Below are 22,498 nucleotides of genomic sequence, written 5' to 3' on the forward strand. Positions count from 1 at the left end.
GAGAACCAGTGGGCGGAGGATGGGCTGGAGGTCAGGAGTCTGGTCCAGCTCCACCTGCAGACTAGGCAGCACCTTTCCCTCTGGCAGCTTCCTTATCTTCACAGTGGCCAAACTCAGTGGCCTGCTCACATCACCGCTCACTCATTTACTGAAGAGTACTTTCACACACTGTTCTATGTGACCACAGCAATGCTACAATGCGAGCAAGTTGAAGGCACCCTGGACACGTGGACTGACTTCTTGGCCAGCCACCTTCTAGCTGATGACCCTGGCAAGCCCTCCAACCTTTCTGAGCTTCCAGGAGCTCCACAGCTAGATGGCATCAGCAGGCCTCAGTGGGTAAGAAATAAGGCACAAGAGGCACGTGGGCATCATTCTCTTCTGCCCTGCATCCTCAGTGGGTTTGTACTGTGCTGGGGAATTTAACCCAAGGAAGGTTGTGCATGCTGGGCAAGCTGTCTACTCCATCCCACCTCTCAGTCGACTTTCAACCCTGTTCATGATAGAATAAATGCAAATATAATTCATACAATTAAGTATTTTCTTTGATTTCAGTCATGGAGTATGGAGGTGACCCTATGAATCTGTGGGCACACTCTGGAGCTGGGTTCAACCCGTCTCTACAATACACTAGCTCATGACTCAAGGGGCCTGCCTGAGGAGTCCTGTAAGCTCAGTTGTGGAGTGGGGAGAAAATTAATATCGACTTCACGGGGCTGTTATAAAATAAAACCAGACAAAGGATATAAAAGAGGCTTGTAAACCATAAACCCCTGTGCAGATGTTACACATTAGGGAGGGATATTCACACACAGGCAAGAGTCCCACAACCTCGTTCCGAACTGACATCTGGCACATATGACTCACAGCCAGTCGGGTTGGTTCAAGTCCACAGGAGAAGGCATGCCATTTTATATTGGACAGCTTTTTCGATAAAGTCGACTTCAACCCCCAATTTGGTATTTTCCATATCTGCCTCCCCCCAAAAGGCAACTCTGCAGGATCCTAACAAGGTTCTGGGAAGACGCAATCTGGTTCCGTGGGTTCAAAAGTTTGACGGATTTGCACCAAAGCACCCACCAAGCCCCTGGGAAAGGAGCACCTTGGCGCTGCATCTCAAACCTGCTGCAGTCTGGAGCCAAGGCTCTCTCCTGAGTGCTTCGTTAAGTACATCATCTGCTGGCGTTTGGCATGTTTCCCTGAGCTGGGAACTACAACCACTGATGTGCTATGACAGCTGAGTGCCGCTGCCAGGCAAGCTTCCTCACTCAGCACTGGGGAGGCAAGGGCTGGCCGGAGCCCGAGGGGAGGGCGGCAGCTGTCATGGTACAGCTGGCACCTCACAGACACTCACAGACTCACACTTCAGATCTCACTCATGTCCTCCTGACAAGGAGGCACCGGCCACAGGCCACATCACCAGGGGCTCTGGTTCATCTTCCTCCTGCTGCAGAGACAAAGAGGTGAGACAGCCTCTTGAAATGCCTGGTGCAGCATGCCTTTTATGGAGGGTGCCCACTGCTACCAGACCCCCCAGCTCAACCATCTGCCCCCTGCTCTTGACTAAAGTTCCTCTGCTTTTCCAAATCTTCCTCCAACTCTATCAGAGCTGGTTGGGCACTAGTCAGCCTGCAAAAAGTCAGCAGTCACAGCATGTGCCAAGCCTGAGGGATGACAGGGCCACAGAGATCTTGCTGGGCAGTCTCCCACATCCCTCCTTAGCTGAGGAGGCTCTCATCCAGTCTGCTTTTACCACTGACAATGTCAAACACATTAATGAAAGAAGGCATCACATGAGGAGACAGAGAGCCAAAAAGTGGGAAGGAATCCAGAACCCACAAACCCCTAAGGAGCCCACATCACAGGCTGACTGAGCTGCCCAGTGCTCCACCACCCCTACCCAACTCCACAGGAGGGCACTGCCACTAGGGTCCTTGAGTGTACTCCACTCTACCTTCCAGAAGGAACAGCTTAGGATCAATTACTCTGAGACCCAAATCATCATCTCCTGTAGATGTCTTTCTACACCCAGTTGGGTCCCATCCATCAATTCCATTCAACAGGTCCAATCATTCTGCTTCCTGGGCTTTAATTTGCAACTAATTCCTCTTACGGGCTCAGCATGAAGCTCCTGCTGTTTAAAACAGAACCTATCCCCATGCTGCTTGGGGACTGTCTACACATCCTGACAACCTGAAATGGCTGTTTTGAAAAGTGTCCAGCTGGCCTGCTGTACGCCCAATGCTAGCTAGGGGCTGCAGGTGGGATTAGGAAGGTTAGCCACCTGAAGCAACCACAGGCTACCTGTTCACAGGGCTTTGAACATTTGGACTTCCACAAGACTGATCCCCTGTGAAGCTTTCTGAGTTGTGCAGGCTCAGCTGAGCTCATGTAGAAGTCTGCTCATGAGGGAGAGTCAGTTCCTATGGACAATGGTCTTGAAGCCTGTCCAATTCACACACGTCTAATTACCAGATCCCAAGCCAAAAAGCATGTAGAATCCATGGCCAGACTGCAGGGGCCTGTGTAACTTATATAAGGTGGCAGCTGGTTGAAAAGAAATGTAAAGTCAGTGAACACTTACATGTGAATCTACAACCCTTATCTCCTTATCTCCAGGATATCAGCTGGCTCCCCAGCCCTCAGCCAGCCCAGCCCTCAAACCCTGGAGAGATTCACAGTGACAGCCTCAGGGCAGCCGCTCTAAGTCAAGGTCAGCATCTGCCCTACCCACAACAATGGCTTTCCCTTTCAGTTCCTATTTCCCAAGGCCAGCTTAGCCTTTACCTCCTAAAAGGGCCCTCCCTGACCCTTTTGGGGACTCCAACTGTCACTTTGGTTCCAGGATGAACACTGACAGCACTATTCTGTTTTAACATTAATCTCCCAAGGCTCCACGGTATTTCCAGTGCTGGCTTTCAGAACTGTCATGTGAGCCAGGTGGTGGTGGTGCACACCTTTAATCCCAGCACTTGCAAGGCAGAGAGCCAGGTGGATCTCTGTGAGTTTGAGGCCAGCCTGGGCTACAGAGTGAGATCTAGGAGTGAGCCACCAGAGGAGCCAGCTTGGCTATATCCTGCCTTGAAAAACAATGACAACCAAACCAAAACGAAAACCAACCTAACAAACAAAAACTGCCATGTGACTGTATATGTGACTTCTAGTCTCCACCTAGCCTCAGTCTTTGGGAGTGGAGGCTCTATGTGATGACTGTGCCATGTGGCCCAGTGCCCACCTGCTATCAGCAGGATTCCAAAGAGCTTAATAATGCAATCCAGGGGAAAGATTAGCTGAATGCTGGAGGAGGCGGGGCAGAAAGGTGAAGGTTCTGTAATTCCAGACTACACCAGGGTAAAGCCCAAACTCCTTCCTGTAAGTGGGTTTGGAAAGTCACTGGACATGCTGGCAGCCACATATTCTCACAAACCTGTGCCAATATGGCCAAGCTGGCTCCTCTGGTGGCTCACCAACCTCTGATATGGCTAGGCTGCTGCCATTCTTATAAATCTATCCTCCTCTTCCTCTTCTTCTTCTTCCTCTTCTTCTTCTTCTTCTTCTTCTTCTTCTTCTTCTTCTTCTTCCTCTTCTTCTTCTTCTTCTTCTTCCTCTTCTTCCTCTTCTTCCTCTTCTTCCTCTTCTTCCTCTTCTTCTTCCCTCTTCTTCCTCTTCTCCCTCTCCCTCTCCCTCTTCTTCTTCCTAACACAACTCCCATATCCTCTGGACTCAGCTCTGATATCAGTTCAGTTCCTCTGAAGGCACTGGTAAGTCCTGAGGGCCATCATGCTGGTCAACTCCTCTGCTACCCAGAAGACCCTTCCCTTTTGCCTGTTCATCTTCTGGGGTTCAACTCAAATTCTGACCACTCAAAAGGCTTTCATGTTCCCTCTTTCCTGGAAATTTAGTGACCACACAGCATCCCTGCAGGGCTCCATGTTAGAAAACCAAACCTAGGGCCATGCTTTGCCCACACAGTGGCCTGTGTCTCATTTTAATACCAGTCCCTGGTTGCCCAAGTGCAGTATTACTGCTGGATGAACAACACCCACTTTTAAGAGCTGCCACCCCAACCCAGACCCTCTCTGTGGCTTTCAACCTGAGCAGTCCTCCCTCCACGCCAGGCCAGGCAGCCAGGCTGTCCAACAGCAGCTGTTCAGGTAGACAGCAGCATCCACCAGCTGGACAAAAGCAATGGGGGACGAATGGACAACATACCTTGGGGTCTGAGTCCCTCACAGCAATCCCTGCTAGGAGAAAGGCTTTGGAAAAGGAGGAGAGGAGGAGCCGGGCTACAGCACCTCTGGGGACGACGGAACAGGTCGTGAGGGACTCTTCTGGGGTGGTGGAGCTGCTTGGACTATGAAGCAGTTGTCTGGCTGGCTCATTTGCCCTCATAAAGGGGACCACAGTGGAGATTAAACATCCCTGTTGATCTCCTATAATTCCAAGGCAACAGGAGCAATAATGACCAGTGGCAGGGCGGTTCTGTGGGAGAGATGGTGGGAACCAGGAACCCTTACAAGTTCGACCATGATCCTCTGGCTCTGGGTTCCTCACCACAACTGGCTCCATTGCTGTAAACTCCCCTGAACCGCAGACGCCCCAGAGACTCAGGACATCCCTCAGAGCCAGACAAACGGTCTCAGCATGGCCTGTTTTCAAACCCAGAAGAGCACGTGCTTGGATAGTCCCCAGACAGTTTTGGGATGCTCAGTTTTCAGGACAGAAAAAGAGATCACACAGTTCAACTAGTTATTCTGTTTGTAGCAATGTAGGAGACTTCAAAGCAAGGCCTGGGCGGCTGAGAGAAAAGGCCCATACTCATCATGCCTCAGTAAGTCTTAGGCCTTGTGCTGTGCTGCTGGAGGAGCTCTGAGAGAGGCAGAGCAGAGTCTGGGCAGGGAAGTGTGGTGGAGGATGGTGGGGGGCACTGCTGGAGGAAGACCTGGAAGTCTGTGGCTCCATGAGACAAAGCAAAGGTTTCTGGCAAGTGAGTAACATGATCCATGAGATCAGCCAGACCTGGGAAACTCATCAGAGGACAGTGAAGAGAAGAAACTGGAAGCCCAGACTAACAATCTGAGTCAGGTTACTCAGCCCTCACTCCTTCCTTCCCAAGATCTCTCCCGGATCTGGGAGACAGTGCAGGGCAGCCTGACCCCAACAGCTTCACCTTTTACCTCTCTCTGATGCTGTGCATGTGTGTGCAATTAAGTACAACTAAGAAATATTTTTTAAAGAATCTGGGCATGGTATATGTCTTTAATCTCAACACTGGGAAGGCAGAGGCAGATGGATCTCTGTGAGTTCCAGGCTAGCCAGGGCTAAGTAATGAAACTCAATTTCAAAAGGGGAAAAACATTTTCTTTAAAAGGCAGGCATGGTTAAATTAGGCCCCATTTGGAAGTAGGCTTCCACTGAAAAACATCCCCCAGGGAAGCAAATGTTGACTTCTGTTCACAAGCTGGTTTCTGAGGTGCTGAGGGGAAGCCACTGATACCAAGACCACACATTACATGGAGGTCACCCTGGAGACCGAGAGCCAGCACCAGGAAGAAGGCTTTTGTGTGGGAGATGGGGGTTTCTGAGCGTGGCAGGATCCGCATGCATCTACTGTGTCATCTAGCATGGCATGGGTCTCCTACCAGTGAAGTTCCCTCAGGTCAGGTCAGAGCTTAGCCTGGAGAGACAGGGAGAACTGAGACCCCAAGACAAGCATTGTACACATCAGACCAGAAGGGGATGGGACTGACGCTCCAGTCCTCCATTCATAGTTCACCCCCAGTCACCTGTGGCCCTGCTCTCTTCCCAGGCTGCAAGGTTCTCCTCATCAGAACCATAAGCCTACGAGGCTCACGCACGGCTGGCACCACCATGCTACAGTGGGTGGCATCCATTGTTCTTTCAGCAGGACCAGGCCTCAAGACTTGCATGGGGATGGCAAGGTGACATTAAAACAGACACATACCCCACCTGCAATAGCTAGAAAAACAGAAAGGAAGAGGAGGAGGAAGTCAGGGAGAAACCCAAGGTGCTGGCAGACCACAGCAGAACCGAGATATTTCAGGAGACCCTCTGAACATGGAATCCTGGTCTGAGAACCAGAGCCATGCACTATACAATGCAGATTCTTGGGTTCCAATAGGGGTCTGTGAGGGACAAGGCCTTAGACTATACATTATCAATACAACCTGAGACCACCTTGCTTTTTCAAACAGACATGGGAAAGACCTGTGTGTGTGACTTCAGGGTGGCTTGCCCCTCAATATGACCTGGAGTGATGGGCAGGGAACCTGGGTGGTCTTCCACAGAGCGCCTCTTTACAGCATGCAGCAGCCCTAAGCTTTGTGGAATGCTCCTCCTCACAACTCTAGAAAGTATTCGGCACCTGGCCCTCAGCAGCTTGGGGCTCAGGGGCTTTATTTGTCACAAGAGTTCGGGAACCCACTCACCCAGCCCAGCCTGGCCTACAGTAGCCTTGCTTATGACCTGGGCTGGGTTCCAGTTTCATTTTCCTGTGTGACTTCCAGAAAGTTCTTTGGCTTCTCTGAGCCTTCAAGCCCTACCTATATAGAGGGACAGTGTTCCTGTAGTGGTAAGATGGGTTCAACATGGAGACACCAAGGGGCTTTCTGCACACATCTTTCTTTCTTTTCTTTTTAAGTATCAGAAAAAAGCTCCTTCTTTTCTCTCAGCTTCTTAGACTGAGTCAGCTCAAGGTACGCTAGCATTCCACAGCAGCAGCTGCAGCAAGAATGCACTTGCTTGGCTTCTGTGGCTCAGCCCTTTCGCCAACAAGGAAGACAGGAGCCCTTGGGAGGACGACTCTGAGGGTCCCTTTTTATGCCAGCGAACCCTCAAGTGAGCACGTGTTTGTCTCAGTGCACACACAGGAGCTGGAGCCACCCTGTCAGGAGAGGTGACTGCCAAGCCTGTCTCCCTGGCACAGCAACATTGGGTAATTAAAGATGGTAATTACAGCCCTGTGTCTAGTGTCAAGGCCAGGGCTCTTTCCAGCCACGACTATGCCTCCCCTCTCCCTGAGTGCACTGGCATGCAGGTTCTGGGGGCTGGGGAGCCTGGCTGCTTTGTGCTGTGACTTCTGCCCTTTGAATGCTCTCACTCATGAATTCACCCATATGGGCTGGGCTGCATGCTCCTGAGCTGCGGTCCCCATAGCTGGAGTCGAGTTAACTGAAGTGAAAGCCACATATTCCTGGGCCTGCACACTGGGCCCAGCTTGCTGCTTCCAGCCTTCCTGTCCATACTTACTTCTGCAGCCTTGAGGACAAGAGGTGGGAGGGGACAAAGAACAGAAGACCATCTGTCTCCCCCACGGCCTCAAGGTCTGGAGGACAGGAGTTGAGGATAAGAGACCCTCAACACAGGACCTGCCTGAATACAGGCTCTCTCAGTTGTCCGAGGGGAAGTCACAGGGATTGAGATGATACAGCACAGAGACCCTTGTTCAGGTTCCTGCTTGCGTCTAGGCGCTCTGGGGTTCAACTCCTTTCTTAGAAAGGAGAATAGCAAGGGATGCCTTCAGGGTTGTTTTAAGAACAAAATGAGATAATGCATTAAAATGTTTTGTAGTCGGTAAAATAAAAGGATTACCCCATCCCTCAAAGAACTGGGTGCTTCCTCCTGGAGGAAATTAGAGGTCAATTTGAGGAGTTTTACCAAAACCACAGACTTCCTGAAACAAGCAGTTTGCCCTCAGACCCTTAACCTATGAGAGGAAAAGAAATCACTGGCTGTAGAACTGGGGTTGGGTGGGGACTCTGGCTGGCCCCACAAGGCACAGGAGGACTTGTCTGACCACCTACCACACTAGACAGAGGAGATACCTAAGGGGCACACACAGACCATAGAGAAGCCACCTGCCGTTCACAGGTAACAAGTTCCCAGACACCAAGAGACCTGGGCTGTGGAGGGCCTTGGGCTGCAATTATCAAAGTGCACAGGCAAGTCTTGCAGCCTAGCCTGGGACTATACCTCCACCAGTGGGGTATAGTGGGACATTCCTGCCTTTTGTCTTCACCCTAAAAACACGGGATCATCCAACAAGGGTCCCAGACTAGTCAGCTCTGATGTGCTCACTGTGAAGGAAGATCTCCAGAAGACAAGGTGCAGTTGCCAGTAACATCTGACAGCTCAGGTCCAAGTTGGCTAAACCAGACTATAGTTCCAGTGCCAGGTCCCCACGACTCCAGGGTGCTAGACCAAGTCTCCCACAGCAGAAATAACAAGGGCTCCAGATTTTAAAAGGTGAGGCTCTGCCCTGAGACATCATATACTTCCTCCAAGGTCCTGGATTGAGCCAGAGCACAGGGTAGGGGCCATAAGGCAGCCAAGAGCTTCCCCAGCACGGGAGGCCCGGGAGCACAGGGAGTCCTACTCAAGATGAAAAGGCTGCAAGTCTGGGGAGCAAACAGGCTGCATACATTACTAACATCAGACCCTTGCTCTTAACATCTGGGCATAAATTATGAGAGTAAGAAACCACACCACTTAGTTTGCACTGGTGTGGCAGCCTGGGGTGTGCTGGGGATGAGGGTGGGGCCTAGGCAGACAGACACTGCATAAGATTCTTCCGGGGTTGCTCTGCAGGACAGACCCTCTGGCAACTCTTCCATCCAAAAGACGGAAGTATCACTTGCCTGAGTCCAACGTCTTTCTCACTGTCATCAGAGGAAAAAGTCTGTTGTGGGCAACTAGCATCTACCAATGAAGAGAATGGACCCATCCGGTCCTGCAGGCCTCATTTAAACAAGGTAGAAGTCTATGTGCACACTAGATACAACTCCAGGTCATTCACCCACTAATGGACTGTTTTCAGGCAGGGCCCAGGTAGGCTCCATCTAGCAGCCCCGTGCTTGCTGCAGTTCTGAGACAGGGGAATGCTCTCCTGTGACAAGTGGGCCAGGAGCTGCAGGCAGCCTGTCCTCTAGCTTACTTTACTCTGACAGCGTTCCACTGTCCCGTCCCAACAGCAGCTCTAGGTTCCCAGGCAACACTGCAAGCCTTTCAGCAGACTCTTGGGAGAAGCACCTAAGTAGCGAATGGGAAATGGGACAGAAACAGAGAAGGCAGCAAGCCTGGTGCACAAGTCTGGGAGCCAGATGCTTCGAGGCTCAGGAAGGGGACCCCGAGTTCAAGGCTACCCAGGATAATGCAGTGAGATGCTTTCTCAAAATTTACAAACAGGGGTGGGATACAGCTCAGTGGTAGAGTGCTCTGCCTGACAAGCATGTGGCTTTGTGTTCAATCGCTAGTACTACACACAAGACAGGTACCTGTCAGGCCGTGTGTGCGTGTGCGTGTGCATGTGCGTGTGTTCGTGACGTGGGGGTGAGGGTGACAAGGGCACTCTGGTGTCTACCAGTCCTGCTGGATGGCATTAAGTAGATCCCTCTGCTCCTGTCATCTTGTTTTTTTTTTTTAAACAGGGGAGAAAAGGGGCTGTCCCCAAGGGTCCACTTAGGCTGACTTTGCAGTGGCCCAGCCCTGTCACCCCCTAACTCCCAGGACCACATGACTTCCTTGGCTCACTGTGATGCCTCTGACTTGCTTTGGCACAACCCTGGACTCCAGGAGTCACTGTACTCTCTACTCCTGGCTCTCAAAAGAGAAACAGCTTGGCCTTGGGGGGCAGGGGGGCAGAGGAGGGAGGGCACAGGTTAACTCAGTGAGTACCCAGAGCAGGAACTATCACAGAGCCGTCAGCAGACCTGAAAGACCGTGGAAATCTATGGAGCTGCAGTTTGGCAGGGGGAGGGTTTCAAGGGGCAGTGAGCCTAAGCTAGCTGAGCCAGGAATGCCACCCCCAAACTCATGTTCAGAGTGAAGGGCCAAGACAGGTATCTGCACATCTGCTGAGGCAGCAGATTCTCCCCCAGCCCCCAACGTGCTGAGTCTCATATGGGAGGTGCTTGGAAGGGCCAGAAAGCGTGAGACTGTTCACAAGAGGATGATGACGACCCAGACCCATGGTTAGGGAGACTAGACAGGGTGGCTTCATGGAGGGGGTGCGCCACTGGCAAACTGGGGATATGAAGGCATGCGTGGCAGTCCCCATACATATATTAAGACCTGGTAGAATGGAGGGCCCTCCAGAGCCACAAGGCAGCCTCAGGGAAATCCGAGTAGACAGTGGCAGAGGTGAGGGAGCTAGGAGACCACGAGGCCTCCTCCCAGGACAGTCCACTTATTCATCATTCCCATGAAGTCCACATAAACCAGCCGCTTTTTTGACCAGGAGTTGTTTGTCGCAAGCAAGCCTCAAACCCTGACACTGCCAATCGGAGGGACGGTGATCTCGGCTCTGCCCACTCCCGGGTCTCACCTCAGTGTGGCACAGAACAGGATGGCTGGGGACATGGCTCAGGGTTAAAGTGTTTGCTGTGTCAAGCATGATGGCTGAAGTTCAGATCCCCAGAATGTAAATGCTGAATGCGCATGGTGGCCAGTCTGTGATTTTAGCCTCAGGAGGGAGAGATGTATTCCCCAGAGCAAGCTGGCTAGCAAAAATGGCCATATTGAGACTAGCCAGCCACATCGACGAACTCTGGGTTTGACTAAGATCCCACTTCACTGAATGAAGTGGAGAGGAATCCCAGGATCAACCTCAGGCCTTGCACGCATTCACACGTGTGTGTACATGGAAATGGAAAGGGGTGGGGCGGTAATGAAGTGCCATCAAGTGCCTGCAATGGGGGGGGGGTGTTATGAATTATTATGTACACGTGGGAAACCCCCAGTTTGCCAGGCTAGGGTATCCCACTCGTGCAGGGAAACATGCTGGCATGCTGGGCAGATGCAATGGCGGGCGACCATGCGGGCATGGAGGTGGGTGGACATTCACAACCCAGAGGCTGCATCTGCATGGAAATGGTTTATGATAAGAGAGAGACGGAGAGAAGATAGCAAAGAAGGGAGAAAAAGGGAAGAAGGGTCAAGGGTGTACACCTCGTCGCACCGGAGGGAGAGGAAAGGGTGGAGTTTTCCCTAGGAAGAGGCTTCTACCTCAGGATGCAGGGCGGCCCCCAAGAGGCGGGCCAGGTTATTAAGAGGGAGGATGCTGTGAGATGACTCAGTATGCAAAGCACTTGCCTATACACTTGAATTCAAGCCTCAGAACCCGTGTAAAGGTAGAATGTGAGAAATGACTCCAAAGTTGTCATCTGACCTCCATATGGGCAGCAGGAACACGCCTACACACATTTCAAACAGACAAACCAAAACATCAGCAATGCAACCCACTGTGAGGACGTCCCTTCTCAGCATTCAAATGCCTGAGGTAACAAGCAGTCAGGGAGGCCAAGAAGAAAAAAAGAAGCTTCCTTTTCTGTGTTCATGTTCAGGCGGCTTGCTTCAGAAAGGTCCAGAGGCAGTGTGCCACAGAGTAACACAGTGGAGGGGAAGCCGGAACCTGAGGCACCTGCAGTGCCAGAGTATCAAAAGAGCCACACTTGCCACCCTCAGCAACCACCCCATGGGCATCACCACACAAGAGAGCCCTCCATGAGAGAGAGGCCTGGAGGGGTAGAGCTCTCCAGGCACCCAGCTTTCTCATCCATAAGATAGAAATAATCCCCCAGCTTCCTTCCAGAGCCCTAGGGAGGTTCCAGGCTAAATCTACAAAAGGCACCCATTAAATACAGACCTATCACCTCTAAGTTTTCAGAAAGGCCACTTGAGCCCTACTTAGGAAGAGAAGGGGGCAATAATTAGTCAAATGACAGGGTTCAGAGTAGTCACCAAGCCCTTCTTCAGGCTTTGGAGGGACAGAAGCAGACAGTGGTATCCTTGGTGTTCTGGTTTCTCAAACCAGAAACACAACCCTCTCTCTCTCTCTTGGCCTAGGCTTCTGGGGCACCCTGGGACCTGCCCTGAACTGACCCCAGCTCCTGCTCCAAGACACCAACATGATCTGGTCTCTGCGGCCCCAAAGGCATCCACATCTGAACTCAGTGACTCCTGCCAGGAGCCTCCCTTCCTCCCTCCCTCCTCTATAGCCAGGATATCCCTGACAGGTAACTGCTGCCCCATCCTCCTACTCACCGAGGACCCCACTTTAGGCATCCGGCTTCTCCTGGCCCTGCCTTATGCACCGCACTGGCTGGCAAGGTTTCCCAAGTCACCTACCCGCCCAGCCATTGCCAGGCCTCAACTCTCTGACCTAGATAAGTGAGTGTCTTGGCCACAGAGCCACAGAACCAGTCTGCCAGCCACTGTTCCTTGCTGCTCTAACCCACCCCATACCCAGGCAGACACATTATCCTAAACAACTTCCGAATTATGTCTGGCCCCTGCAGGGTGTGCCAAGGATAGCAGGAACCGGGCTGCAATGGACCTGAGTTCCTGAGCCTATGTGAGAACTGAAGTCTCCATTCTGCTCTTAGTTAAGACAGACCCTGAGTTCCAGGTCCCGGGAACCATGGCCAGGTGACACTGCCCTCCCGTGGTCCTGACCTGACTCCACGCTCCTGGAGAACAGGAGCTTTGCTCACCGATAATGTAAGCACACAGCAGTATTTGAAACCCCTGGCCCTGTGGTTAAGGACAATCAAGTCTTTACCAAATGGGAAAAGTTGTTCTCAGGGAGTTTTTGTTTCCTGTTCTTTCATTTATTCGCCAACATTCTATCCTTCTCTTTGTTTTTAAACACACACACCCTCAAAAGACAGCATTTCTCTGCGTTGCCCTGAACTCAGAGATCTGCCTGCAAAGCTCTCAAGTGCTGGGATTAAAGGTGTGCACCACCACCACCTGGCTCCATTCATTTAATTAGTGACTGTTTACCAAATTCAGATGAGAAACGAAGATGGTTTAGACCTCTTCCCCCAAGGAAGGGAATTTCTGAGAAGGAGAAGAGGTGTATTCAGACCTGGTATAGTCTGCCAGATACAGAGACAGAACTGGCCAGGAGGCACCAAGGGGCTCCGCTCACCTCCCACCCAGAGCTGAAGCCACTCCCAGCCCTGTGTTTAGCAAGGTCTGAAACTCAAGAGTTGGTAGGCTTGGCGCTCCTCGGAAGAAGATAGATCTCTCAGCCTGAGGGGCACCCGGCACTCTGCAGACCAGCCCTAGGTAAATTAGCACACTCACTCATTCAACCAGCACACACCAAGCACCTACTTGGTGCCATACACTGCACGGGTACTGAGGTTCCAACAGGGAACACAGACAGCTCCACCCTTGAGGTGCCTATGTCTATGAACAAATAAATAAAAAGAGGAAAAGAAAAAAGGAGAACGCTCAGTCATGCTAAGTATTGAGTTAAGATCAAGCAAAGGACGGATAAAACATCAGCCAGAATGTCAGCGGAGCCCAGAGACCGGAGCTTCCCCCCAGCACCACTGTGTGGCCAGCTCCCACCCTGGCTTTCACCCACCCTGTGTCCTTCTGAGACCAGGTTATCTCTCCAATGTCATTTTTGACCTGTGTTGTACTAAAGGTGGTCATGTGCTTGCAGGCAGGAACACTTACTGCCCACAGAAAACCAGGGCTGCGCTCACACTTGTGATTCTTCTGTCTTGACCTCTGGATGTTCGAGTTACAAATCTACACATCTGGCTCTGTTCTGATCTTGCTGCATCTTTCCTGCAAAACCTGGATATACTCAGAGTCAGGGGTTCTAGGGGAAAGGCTGGTGTGGGAGAGAACAGAGAAACAACTCTAGGGGTCCATCCCCATGTAAACTCAGCCTCCCACCTCTCCACTCACCCTGTAGCTGGGCAGGTGAGCAGTACTGGGCTGGGTGTGTGAGCTCTACTCTTTTTCAAGAACAGGGAAGTCATCGCTGACTAAGCCAGAATCTATTTACACTTGATCATCTCCTTCCTGTCCAGTAGGTACGCTATTCCAGTAAATGACAGACCAACCAGGGAACTGCACCATCCCTGACGAACCCTCTTGCCTGCCAGATGGAAGGAGGCCAGGACAGGTTTCAAAGCATTTCAAAACAAGGCCCAGGAGTCTTGCATGGCAAGTCCGGAGACCAGCTCTGCTCAGAGGCCTGCTGTAGTCTTGGCCAGTGGCTGCCTGTCTGGGTCTCAGGCAGAAAGAATGTTCTTCATCTTGTCACTACTGAGGGAGCATTGTGACCACCAGGGCAGGTTAAAGCATGAACCCACCTGGGGGCAGCTGGAAAGGAGGGACACAAGCAGGTGCAGGGACATTTTGGAAAGTAGAGTTGTATAGGGTAGAGTGGGTGAGGATGAGGGGGACATGCTGGAAACTGAGTCCACAGCATTGTACAGCTCAGAGAAGGGAGACAAGAGGCCTGACCTCCACACAGGAAGGCACTGCACTCTCCAGAAACAAGACCAGCTGTCCAAAACAGCAGAGATGACAGCAAACACAGAGATGGGAATCTCAGGCAAGGCCCAGGGCCCTTCTCTGAGAGGTATCTGCTGGACTTTAGGCCAGAAGCAGACAACAGAATAGCAGGGCCAGAGGGTGTTCTTCCTGTCTGGGAGCAGAGGACAGCATTTACCACCCGCTAGAGACTTGCGGGTATTTCATAAGGAAGGCCAGGAGATTCAGAAGTATCAGGGGGTCTAGCAGGACCTCCTCCTCCTCCTCCTCCTCCTCCTCCTCCTCCTCCTTCTTCTCTCTCTCTCTCTCTCTCTCTCTCTCTCTCTCTCTCTCTCTCGCTCGCTAAGGATCGAACCCAGGGCTGTAAGCGCTCTACCACTGAGCTAATTCCCCAACCCAGACCTACCTCTCTTAGTCTATTAGGCCGTAAAGCTGATTTAGTAATAATGGTGGCTAAGGCGTTTTTAATGTGTAATTAAGGACTCTGGAGCTGGATCCTGGTACCGCTGCTTCCTTCACTGGCCCAAGCCTCAATGTGCTCTGTAAACGGGCAGGAGAGTGCTTGTACCTCACAGGCTCCACAGGGGCTGAATGAGGGAGGCCTTGGAGTGGACAGTCCTCTGCAAAGCTAATGACGAACTGAACGTCACCCACATCATCTCATCCAAAGCCCCTCTCCAGCCAAAAGGTCCCCATCAGGGCTGTGCTCAAGTAGTTCCCCGTAACTGACCCACACTGAGCTACAGTCCCAGCCCTTTTGCATTCTTATTTTTTAATATTGTTTTTATTACTTTTAATTGGGCATGTATGGGGAGGGGCATAATGCATGTGAATGCATGTATCCACAGAGACCAGAAGAGGCTGTCAGGTCCGCTGGAGCTAGAGTTATAAATAGCTGGGAGCCAGGGGCTTGCAGTCCAGGACAGAGATTTGGGGAAAGGGAAAAACTGGGCTGTAGCCGGGCCTGGTGGCACAGGCCTGTAATCCTAGCTACTCCGGAAGCTGAAATCTACCTGAGCTATGGGGCGAGTTCAAAGTCAGCCTGGCAACTTACCAAGACGACCACAAAATAAGACGTAAGAAGAGGACTTAGGATACAGCTGCTCAGTGTGGAGCCTTAGTCTAGAATGGTATCGGGTCCTAGGTTCAACTCCACCACTGCAGCAAAAAAAAAAAACAAGTAACAAACTCCTCGGCTCTGAAGCAGTCCAAGCGTTGGCCCCATAGCAGATTTGGTCTAAGGACATCAGATACGTGTGTGAGCAGGAAGGAAACCTAGGAATATTCTCCTCTTTCTTTCTAATTACACACGAAGAAACAGAGGCCCAGACAGGCAGCAGGGCAGAGAAGGAACCAAGGTCTGAATCTGAGAGTTGAGTCAAGGAAGACCTGTCCTCACCCCTTCCCTTCAGGGGGCCAGTTCTGAAAAATAGGACAATCTGTGTGTGTGAAAGGCAGTCACAATGAATCATGGCATCCTAAGGCTTCAGGGTGAACATGGACCTCAGAGGTCACTGGGAGCCAATCACCCATAGGAAATTTAACAACCCTTCACACCGTCTCCCAATGTTCTTCGCTTCGATACCACCGAGGACAGACTGGTGACTGATTCATAAAGGAGCTCACATTTCATCAGGGGGCTAAAATAAATCTCAGAAGGATTAACTTGTTTGTTTTCTCTAGTCTCAATTTCCCAATTCCCCAAAGCGAGTGGCTGGAGGTCTCTGCCTCTTCAGCTGGGTCTTCACTCAGCAAGACCAATGCTGCCCCACTGACCTGTGTTGGTCTGGACCTTGGTTCTTACAGGTGATACAGTAGAACCTGTGGAGACAGTGAGCTGAGGCGGTCAGAGGAGGCCACAGTGCTCACTTCTCCACAGGGCTGGAGCCAGTTGCCTGTTCACAAGAGCTCCCCATCACCAACCACCTGGAGCTAGGGCTGCAGAGGGGCAAACGCCATCAGCAAACGCCATCAGTGAAGCTGGCAATGTTGCCTAGAAACTGAAAAGCAAACCACAGCACCCAGCCTTGCAGAGAAGGGGCTAGATGGTCCTGACACAGACAGGAAGCTCCCTCCCAACCAAGCAGCTGGGGTGCTTGGAGCTTCTGCTCTCCACTGGTAAAAACAGGCCCTCCACCTGGTTCCCACATCAACAAATGAGGACTAGAGAATTTGTTGTCAACTTCCACAGTCATCGTTACTGTTACAGACACAGGAAAAACCAGAGGCACAGAATGTGCTGCCTCAGTTCCACTAGTGAGCAGCCCAAGACAGCCTTGCACACTGCAATTAGAGTTCTTACTACACAGGAAAAACTGAATTCCAGAGGTTGTTTGGGTGGCATGTATTCATTCCAGATGTGCTTGCCCCGAGCCCTTCTTGTACTAGGTCCTGTACATACAGCACAGAAGTTCCAATAGTATCCCTAAAAGGGTCACTTTCAAAAGTTTAAATTGATGGGCTGAAATGCGGCAAGGTTGGTAGAGAGTTCCTTCCCCTAGCCCAAAATCTGATTCCCAGCACCGTGTAACTCAACGTGGTAGCTCATCCTTGTCATTCTAGCACCTAGAAGAGGACGATTACAAGTTCAAGGTCATGCTTGGCTACACAGTTCAAGGCCAGTCTGGACTAGAGACACAGTCGGTACCGAGGCACTAACCAACCACTCCTGATTCTCCCCGCCAAGCAAGTTTTGAGTCTGTTCATCAATCTGAATCCCTTCCTGGAGCATTTATATTCTGATAGCTTAGCCCGGGCCACACCCATAGTATAGCCATGGTGATGGTACACACAAAGCCTCCAGAAGACACAAGCAGCCTTGGCAAGATCCTCACAACCAGAAATTGCCCCTTAGAAGTCTGTATTCTAAAATAAAAAATAAAAAATGTGGGTAAAGTGAGTCATGGTCTCCAAGTGAGGAAGAGGACAGGGCAGCAAACATTAGGTACTCGGCATGGCGGCCAGCTGTTCTGGCCGCCACAGAATCATCTGCTGTGATTACAAGGTAGTTTCAGATTGTCCTACTTTTCATGAAATGACCTGCTTCCACTTTTGCCCTGGCTGGGAGGGAGCTCGTTCCAAGTAAGGTTTTATGCCCACCTCTCTGCACTCAGGGGTTTCTCCTGTACCCCCTTGGTCTCTCTGGTTAACTGTAACTGTGTTCTGACCTGAAAGTCTTTCTCTGATGTTGACGAAACACAAGCCAGGAAGATGTGGGGGAGGAGTGAGTGAAGTGCCCAGGAAGCGGAGGCACCTGCCACCAAGCCTAATGACCCCGGGACTCACGTGGTTAAACCATCAGTTCCTGTCAATCTAGCCTCCATATGCGCATGTGCCATAGGTTTTGCACACGCTCAAAATATTTTTTTGAAGTATGCGATGAAATAGCTCACTGCCCCTCAGCTATCTCTGTGAAGGAGCACTCTTCCATAGGAAGGTAGCAAGATGTGCAGCAGAAGCTGCTCCTTTCTTCTTGTTGAGCTGTGGAAGTCCTGTGTGTTATGGTTTAAATGTGCTCTGTCCCCCCAGAACTGGTGGGGTGTTCACTAGCTGCTCCACACAGCAGTGTTGGGATTTAATGGACAGTGTTTGAATAGTGGGGATGGAGTCTTCATCAATAGACTAACGCTGCCGACTTGGGGAAGTGGGTGGGTTCTTCCTTTGTAGGGCTGGGCTAGTCACTATGAGGGCAGGCAAGAGCTCACCTGTCTCGTCTACACAGTTTGCTTCTTCTGCTTCCTGTCTCGTCTACACAGTTTGCTTCTTCTGCTTTCTGCCATACTATGATGTAGTGTGAGGCCCTGGACAGTGTGTCCACCTGATCGTCAATGTACCTACCTCTAGAATCAGAAAGCACACCTTTTTAAATTACACATTCTTTGTAAATCACTCGTCTCGGGCATTCTGTTACAGCAACTGAAAGCCAACTCCACCTGCACTTACCCGTCATGATCCTCTGCGCTTCATAGGGCTCCATGTAGCCGGCGCTCTCCCCTTTTCCTGTTTTGCTCTTGAGGTCATTCTTGGCATCAAAAGGATCTGAGTAGTCATCAGCTATGGTCACCTGCAGGGAGGAAGAGAGCGTGAGGCCATCTTTGGCTTTGTCTCACTACTGTTCACAGCCAGGCACTGCCTCAGCCAACAGAACCGGCTCCTGGGCTAGCTTAGCATGGAGGGGAAGGGGAACCAGAAACATGAGCCCAACCTGGGGGAATGGAAGAGCAGCTGGGTAGAGGTCAGGTGCACACAAAATATAGAGAGTGTGTTACTAGGTTGAACTGAACAGCAACAGAGACAGAGAAAGTTGGGAGACCATAGAACGCTTAGAAATGCTGGCAGCCAAGGATAGCTGCACACAGCATTCCACTTTTCTCCAAATCTGGAACACGATCATGCTGTGGGTCATCACACAACAATCTGGTGAGATCAACACACTATAAAAGATGAGTGTGGCGCTAGACAAGCCAAACGAAAACACTAAACTCAGCGATCTACAAATACCAGGGTGAAAATAAACGGCTCGGGAGCCCAGAGGCCAGAAGACCCTTCTTTAACTGACGCACCATTGAGGGACACGGTGGGCAGGAGCGTCCCCAGATCCTCACTCACAGACCAATCCTAGTGCCCTTGCTTGGCAGTAGCCCTGCCCTGCCAGCCCTTTGACTAACAACAGAAGAATGAGTCACTGGGGCAGGTCTCGGGCTGGGCAAGGACTCTGGAGAATTCAGTATCTAGAATTCTATCGCCCTAGAGCGGAAGTTCCACATTTCCCTGGTGAAGGGTGACAATATCCAACCGAAGGCTTCAAAGCACAGCACTTCTTCGCCCCTTTCTGTCCTAACCAGAGACAGACAATAGCCCTCTCAACCCACACTTTATTACACGTCAGCCTCACCCCAACCGAGAGCCCTTCCCCCTCCAGGTCAGGTATCTAGCAATGGGCAAATAAGCCCTCAATCTCCCAGCTGCTGCCCCAGGGAGGGAGGAGGCTAGCATCCCCCTTGATGAATTGTTATTTAAATTGTGAGTTTAATTAGAAACCACGGGAGCCGCTCTTTTCTCTGAGCTCCAGGAATGTAAGGCATCTGCAAAGGCCTGTAAACCAAGAAAAGGGAAAGAGACCCGTAGCTCTTGGTGAATGAGCATAAGTGACTGCCAGCTACCTAAAATGTGAAGCCCGAAGAGGGACGGCAGGCAATAGTCCCCGGTCATTAACTGGACCACACCCATCAGAGAAGACCCAGGCCCAGAACACCGAGAAACCTGGCAGACAAACCAGGTCAGACTCTAGGTCCCAGGGGCTCCTCCAGATGCCCATGTGGTAATCCCCGCCTTTCAGGAGACTCAGATGACACCAGGCCAGGAAACCAGGGGGCTGGGGAGGGGAGGCTTGCCTTTGTCTTTTGTTTGATATTGGCACTCCACCATCTGCAGGATACATTACGAGTCACGTCTGTGAAGCACTGTCAGCCAGAACCGTTCAGATGTAGGTGGGTCTCGTGGGCAGGGTTTTGAGCTCAAGGAACCAGACATCCCAATGGAGACTGCCGTAGGTAACACCGAACTCCACTGGCCCAGGCCACACTCCATCACTGTCTCTGCCATTTGAAAATCCTTCTCTGGTCTACAGTGAGGAGGGGAGGAAGTGTTTCCCCCCAGGGGGTAAAATTATTTGGGTTTTCTGCTGGGGCCCATGGGTGGTGAGGTGGTGCCTAGCCTGGCTATGGTCTCCAAGTGACCCAGCATCAGCATCAGCCCCTTTCGGAAGTGCTCTGTGATTTGCAAACACGGGGACTTGCAGGACCTAAGCCAAATCTTCGTTCGCCTTGGGATAGGAGCGCTGGGAGGCCTGCGATAAAGCAGGCACTAGCTATACTTTCTAATTAAAACGAGGCTTGAGCTCAAGCTGCCATAGGCCCCCAGCTGCCTGCCTGCCTTGCTTACTTCCTTTTCACTACGAATTTACTAATCCTAAAACCAGGAAAACCCCCTGGTCTCTGATGACATGTGGTTCCAGTTATACCTGCTGACAGCTGGAAATCCTTCCGTTTAAAAAAAAAAAAGTTTAGAATTCTGTTAGTTTAAGAAGCAAATCGGAAAGTTCCTAAAACGTATATTCAATCAATTTGCTTTTGAACTTCAAAGCGAAGTTGGTGGAGGGGAGGGAATGGAGGTTTAAGCAACCTGAGACTTGGCAAACACGGCACTCAACGGTCCAACCTTACGCAAATCACGTCCTAGTTGGAAGTAAAATTTTAACCAGGTGGTAGGAAGTGGGGCAGAGGGGTGGCAGAGCCCCTTGTGAACAGCCACAGGCCCTGGCCACAGAGACTGGGTGGTAGGTCAACTTAGCAGAGTTGTCCTGGTCACCTAGGACTCGGCAGAAGGTGTGCTTGTAGGCTGCCATGCGTTCCAGTGAAGTGAGTGGCTTTCCACAGATGGGGGTCTGCTGGGGTTGCTTTGCTGTAGAACGCCCCTGTTAGCAGACAGTCCTTAAATCTTAACCAACAGTTCAACCATGGGACCAGCCATGAAGTCTCTGCAGGCCACCTGACTGCACAAGCAGCTTTCTTTAGGAAGCAAGGTCACGTCCCTGCACTAAGGGGCTCCAAGGTAGCCTCAGGACAGGGATCCAGGCCATCTCTTCCTTGGCTCTCTCTCTTCTCCGAGGGGAACTTTCAAACAACATGGGCGACCCCAGCTCAGCCTACAGCCCCTAAAGGATTTTCACGGCTCCCAAAACATCCCCAGAGCAGCCCAGCAGTAGGCCCTCTAGGTCAGGAAGCCTGACCCTGGGATTCCACTATACCCTAAAACTCATCCTCTGTGGCTTTCTGGGCTGCCTATAGGGTGAGGGCAGGCTCTAGAGGTTACTCTGTAGCCCACATGCTGTGGGTGGAACTCAGTCCCTACCAGCGTCAAGGCTCCAGCGTCAAGGCTTGCTGTGTTTACCCTGGGGATTAGCTGTGTGATAGGAAGCAGTCTTCCTGTCCATCCCCAAGGGAAGTGCCAGAGGAAGGTGGGTGTAGCCACTTGGCTACCCTTCCATATGCCTGGGTGAGTGTTTTCATTGCTCTTGTAAGATAGCTGCCCATCGTGGGAAATCGTTAGGGACACTGTGAGGTAACTTAGCAGAATTAATGGAAATCTCCAAATGCACACAGTCTGACTCAGCAATTTCACAGCTCAGTATTTACTCCTAACTACACAAGGGAGCACGGGCGAAGATGCTCACTGAAGTAATACTGGGGAATCCCACACAGCCTCTATATTCATCAACAGGGGAACTGCTGAGCATGCCACCTCATCCCACACTGTGGACTATTATCCAGCAAGTTAATATCCACGGTGCTAACTAACTGCTTTTTCAATGAGTTGCTTGCTCTGAACAGAAAGGGTCATAACAGGGATGCTAAATGCAACATACCTACTCATGAGAAACAAAACAGGAACCCGAACTGATCAGCTGGAAAAACAGTCGGCACAGAGCTAGTGCCCAGACTGTGGGTAGAGTCAGAGTGCAAACGGGGGGGGGGGGTGGGGGTGGGGGGGGGGTGGGGGGCGACGACTATTTATCACTTACTGTGTGACATGCAAACCCACACCTGCTGCAAGCAAACCCTTCCACCACAGGCTAGCTTTGGAACAGCAGACAGACTGCTTCCCAAACCTGTCTGAAGACAGAAATGGCCTGGAATGATTGTTAAGACAACAGGCGCCTGGCCTCAATCGTCTGTGTACTTAACAAGCATCCCAGATGATTCTTATCAGGAATAAAAGCAAGAGTCGGTCCCCTCTGCCACAAGTCTGAAGGCAGACCTCCAGTCACTGTTCTGGACTTTCACTTTTCTCTGACCTAGCACACCTTGGTCCACCGGCTGAGACTCTACCTTAGATGCAGGAGGCAGGGCATCCTCTGCACCCTTGAGAGCTGGCTCTCACTGAGCAACAGGGCTTGTGCAGGAGGAGTGTTCCCCAGGGAAGCTCCCTGCCCTGCCCTGTCCTGTCCCGTCCCCACCCGGGGAACCAGGGACCAAGGAGGTTCCCAGTCCAGGAAACCACAGGGCTCATTGAGGTGCTTTCAGGCCTTGTTTACCAGGCTCGTGGCGCGCGCGCGCGCACACACACACACACACACACACACGCACACGCACACGCACACGCACACGCACACCAGCTC

At 51.4% G+C, this 22,498-nt stretch overlaps 1 protein-coding gene across 1 annotated transcript in view; it reads right to left on the minus strand.

Annotated features, from left to right (window-relative positions):
- The window catches only part of Shb (SH2 domain containing adaptor protein B), a 115,821-nt gene that overhangs the window by 51,694 nt on the left and 41,629 nt on the right, over positions 1 to 22,498 (minus strand). The window contains exon 2 of the mRNA XM_036178564.1: positions 18,262 to 18,382. Coding sequence (XP_036034457.1) covers positions 18,262 to 18,382 — 121 coding nt within the window. The remainder of the gene's footprint in view (positions 1 to 18,261; positions 18,383 to 22,498) is intronic.

Source organism: Onychomys torridus, chromosome 2 (genome assembly GCF_903995425.1).
Source record: "Onychomys torridus chromosome 2, mOncTor1.1, whole genome shotgun sequence".
In the NCBI taxonomy this organism is placed as follows: Eukaryota; Metazoa; Chordata; class Mammalia; order Rodentia; family Cricetidae; genus Onychomys; species Onychomys torridus.